Source organism: Nelumbo lutea, chromosome 2 (genome assembly GCF_056320005.1).
Source record: "Nelumbo lutea isolate HS-2025 chromosome 2, American lotus-T2T, whole genome shotgun sequence".
In the NCBI taxonomy this organism is placed as follows: domain Eukaryota; kingdom Viridiplantae; phylum Streptophyta; class Magnoliopsida; order Proteales; family Nelumbonaceae; genus Nelumbo; species Nelumbo lutea.
The window spans coordinates 74,983,753-74,987,349 of NC_142685.1; the positions used below are offsets into that span (position 1 = coordinate 74,983,753).

General features: G+C 37.3%; 1 protein-coding gene across 2 annotated transcripts; it reads left to right on the top strand.

Annotated features, from left to right (window-relative positions):
* Positions 1-388: 388 nt before the first annotated feature.
* Positions 389-3,294, top strand: UNE7 (Core-2/I-branching beta-1,6-N-acetylglucosaminyltransferase family protein). 2 transcript variants are annotated; one of them, XM_088973889.1, is made up of 4 exons: positions 389-1,172; positions 1,265-1,340; positions 1,457-1,572; positions 2,538-3,294. In XM_088973889.1, exons 1-4 carry the CDS (start codon positions 686-688, stop codon positions 3,053-3,055), a joined length of 1,197 nt encoding a protein of 398 aa, XP_088830015.1. In that variant the 5' UTR covers positions 389-685; the 3' UTR covers positions 3,056-3,294. The 2 variants fall into 2 exon arrangements, with proteins under 2 accessions (XP_088830015.1, XP_088830016.1); XM_088973890.1 differs by having other exon boundaries at positions 539-1,172; positions 2,574-3,294.
* Positions 3,295-3,597: the final 303 nt, after the last annotated feature.

A 3,597-nucleotide genomic window follows, 5' to 3' on the forward strand; every position in this document is an offset into this window, starting at 1 on the left:
TTTCATTCATGATTAACTGCATAAATTATCTCATATGTTGTATGTAAGATATGTAAGATATATGGAATCAATAGTTTTGTCCATATAATTTTGTCTACAATTGAGAACAAATATTAATGATAATATAGTATGAATTGATCCTTACCACAGAATATGATATACAATATTCCACACTCACCAATTTCTCATTTACATTATAGAACACTAACTAGACCTGATAATTGTAATACCTTTCCCTTCTTTTCTATTATATTTTCTTTCAAATCAAACACTTCCTTAGAGCCCATGACTGTCGTACCAAAACGGTCGCCGGTTCTCTTATTCAACCGTCCGGTCCGGTTCGATACCGGCAGGATCATAAATCCTTGAAAAGTGGTGTCATGTTGATAATTTAGCTCACCTAAGGCGGTGGTTGTCCGACCTTAGAGTAATTGCCAAGTGAAGGAGTGTCACATGGGCCCTTATTTCCAAGCCACGAACCAAGATCTAATCTATGATCTTTTTCCCTATTACAAAAGAAAAAGGAGAAAAAAAAAAAAAAGGAGAAATCTATGCTTTTCATTGCTTCCCACCGCAGAAAGCATCCAACACTTCCAATTAACAACAGTTCGAGTACCACCACCTTGAGATAACTACTTCTCTCCGTCCATCTGGTTATGTGATTAATCTCTGCAAGTTCTTTTTAATGGGTATCAAGGAATTCATGTTCTCTTTCCTGCTAGCTTCAATTTTCTTCACCCTTCTCTTCATCCCTACACTTCTAAGCGGACCCATTTCCAGATTCCGGCCGATTACCACAGTTCACCTTCCAAAATCCGGCAAACCATATCCTGTCACATTTGCTTACCTGATCTCTGCTTCAGAAGGGGATGTCGAGAAACTAAAACGCACCCTTCTCGCCTTGTACCACCCTGGAAATTACTACCTCCTCCACATGGACAATGGTGCGCCGGAGATGGAGCATCTGGAACTAGCTGAGTTCGTCTCCGGCAACCCGGTTTTCGCTCAATTCGATAATGTTTGGATTGTTGGGAAGCCGAATTTGGTCACTTACAGAGGACCCACCATGCTCGCAACTACTCTCCATGCCATTGCGATGCTTCTGAGGACTTGCAAATGGGACTGGTTTATCAATCTCAGTGCCTCTGACTATCCCTTAGTCACTCAAGATGGTAAGGTAAGTCAGATTATTTTCCTATTTGTCTGTGCTTATTTGAAGTATAGGTTGCCTTTCTGATCGGATAGCTTATGACCCTTTTCTCAGATCTGATCGATGCCTTCTCCAACTTGCCTAGAGATCTTAATTTCATACAGCACAGCAGCCACTTAGGTTGGAAACAGTAAGAGATTCTCCTAATTTTCTTGGTCTACTCTTCTACTTAAATTGACTGATATCAGTAGTTCTACTTATTAAATAGCGTTTAATCAATATCTTGAATCACTACAAACTCTGTAGGAGTAAGAGAGGAAAGCCAATCATCATAGACCCTGGACTTTATAGTATGAATAAATCAGAGATCTGGTGGGTTATAAAACGGAGGACTCTTCCTACTGCCTTCAAACTGTATACAGGTTTGTCCCAATGGTATTTTTCTATTTCTATGGAGCTATATTCCATGTTATTTGCAAGTATACAACACATACATGATAAAAATTTATCATCACTATTTTGGGTTAAATACACTGAAATTTCATTTAGTATATGATGTAATGAATCTGATTTTTGATGTTTTTGCTCCTGTGAACACATTTAATTAATCAAATGTGTTATTAGGATTTAAGAAGATAGTAAACACTGTATATATTTATATATTTCTCAGATTGCATAATCTAGGGAAGTCACATTCCATAGCCTGTGCTTCAGATTATGGGTGTGGAGTGCACATGCCTCTGCTAGGCCAGGAACAGATTATAGGAATTTAATTTTATAACTTCAACATATTTTTGTTATATTGTATTTCCTTAGGACAATAGTTCACTGTTTGAGAGGGTTAGTATATGGTGATATGTTGGACCTGATTATGCACTTACAGTGGATTATGTAAGGCTTCTGTAAGAAAATCTTCATGTCTAACCTCCATTCAATGTTGAGTTCATTTACGTAGTATAATGAAAGGGGTTAGGACCTTCAGTAGATCCCACTCCCACCTAAGCAACCTCTAGCGCCTAAATCTGAATGGCACCCATTTTCTGGTCCATCAACATTTTCTGCCTATATGTCACTGTAAAGAGATGGAATTTCAGTTTGTTACGACAAAGTTGAAAATTTTGGCTTCCTAGAAGAGAAGAGTTGAAAATTTTCTCTATGAATCTATTTTTGTGTTTATGTCAAAGGAGGATAAATAAATTATAAAAAACAGAAGATTACATTGCTTTAGATTAATTAGCTCCATTAATTGGTTGTGAATGGCTTAAACCATCTGAAATTTAATTGGTTTTAATTAAGCACATAAATATTGCGAAGCAATTACTTTGATAATTCTATTTGCCAGGATTGACATCACAACAATGTTGATTAATTCCTTCTCTCCTTTCAGGTTCTGCTTGGACAATAATCTCTCGATCTTTTGCAGAATACTGTATAGGAGGCTGGGAGAATCTGCCAAGAACTCTTCTACTCTATTACACTAATTTTGTCTCATCTCCTGAAGGATACTTCCAAACACTGATCTGCAACTCTGAGGACTACAAGAACACCACAGTAAACCATGATTTCCATTACATCACATGGGACATCCCACCAAAACAGCACCCAAGGACTCTTGAACTGAGAGATTACAGAAGGATGATTCTGAGCAATGCCCCATTTGCAAGAAAGTTCAAGCAAGGTGATCCTGTGCTTAACAAGATTGATCGTGAGCTTCTCAGACGACATCATGGGCAATTCACATTTGGTGGTTGGTGTTCAAAGAGGGGAGACAAATACAGCATGTGCTCAGGTGTACAGGGTGAGAAATTAGGAGTTCTAAAGCCTGGACCAGGTTCTAGAAGATTAAAATCTCTACTAACAAAAATGCTTTCAGTGAGAAATTTTAGTGCAAGGCAATGTAAATGATTTTCTTTTTTGAATAAAAGGCCTGTTGACACTGGTTGTGAGACACCATTAACTATATTAGGGCCAACAGTTTTAAAGCCCCAAACCTGTACCTAAAATAATATGTAATTTTGTGTATCATCCTATAATCATCATCATCATCTAAGCCTTGCCCCAACTATATGGGGTCGGCTAATTTTTATGTACCACCATTTCTGTAAAGTAATTAAAACAGGACAGAACCTAGCTGAGTTATGTTATGTGAGCATGTAGATCTATGCTAGAATTTGGTTTGTTCCCTATGTTCTGTTAAGAACTGAGGAATACAAGTAATATTTCCCCAGCTTAATCTAATAGAATATTTGTATTCAAGGAAATCTGTGTCACAGGAATGCATTTTTATTGGCTTCTAGTTTATTTGTTGGTAATTTCACTAGCAACAGGCCATTTCAGGAAAACATGAGTATGGTTTTTCTTGTTTACAAATGTTGCTACAGTAAAGTATAGACCTTATTGCTACTTGATCTAATAGTTTTTCTTAACTCCAAAATTTACTCCAGGAG

Coding starts and splice junctions, on each gene's coding strand:
- UNE7 (XM_088973889.1), top strand. CDS start 686: ATGGGTATCAAGGAATTCATGTTCTCTTTCCTGCTAGCTTCAATTTTC. Junction 1,173..1,264: donor TCCCTTAGTCACTCAAGATG/GTAAGGTAAGTC, acceptor CCCTTTTCTCAG/ATCTGATCGATGCCTTCTCC. Junction 1,573..2,537: donor TGCCTTCAAACTGTATACAG/GTTTGTCCCAAT, acceptor CTCTCCTTTCAG/GTTCTGCTTGGACAATAATC.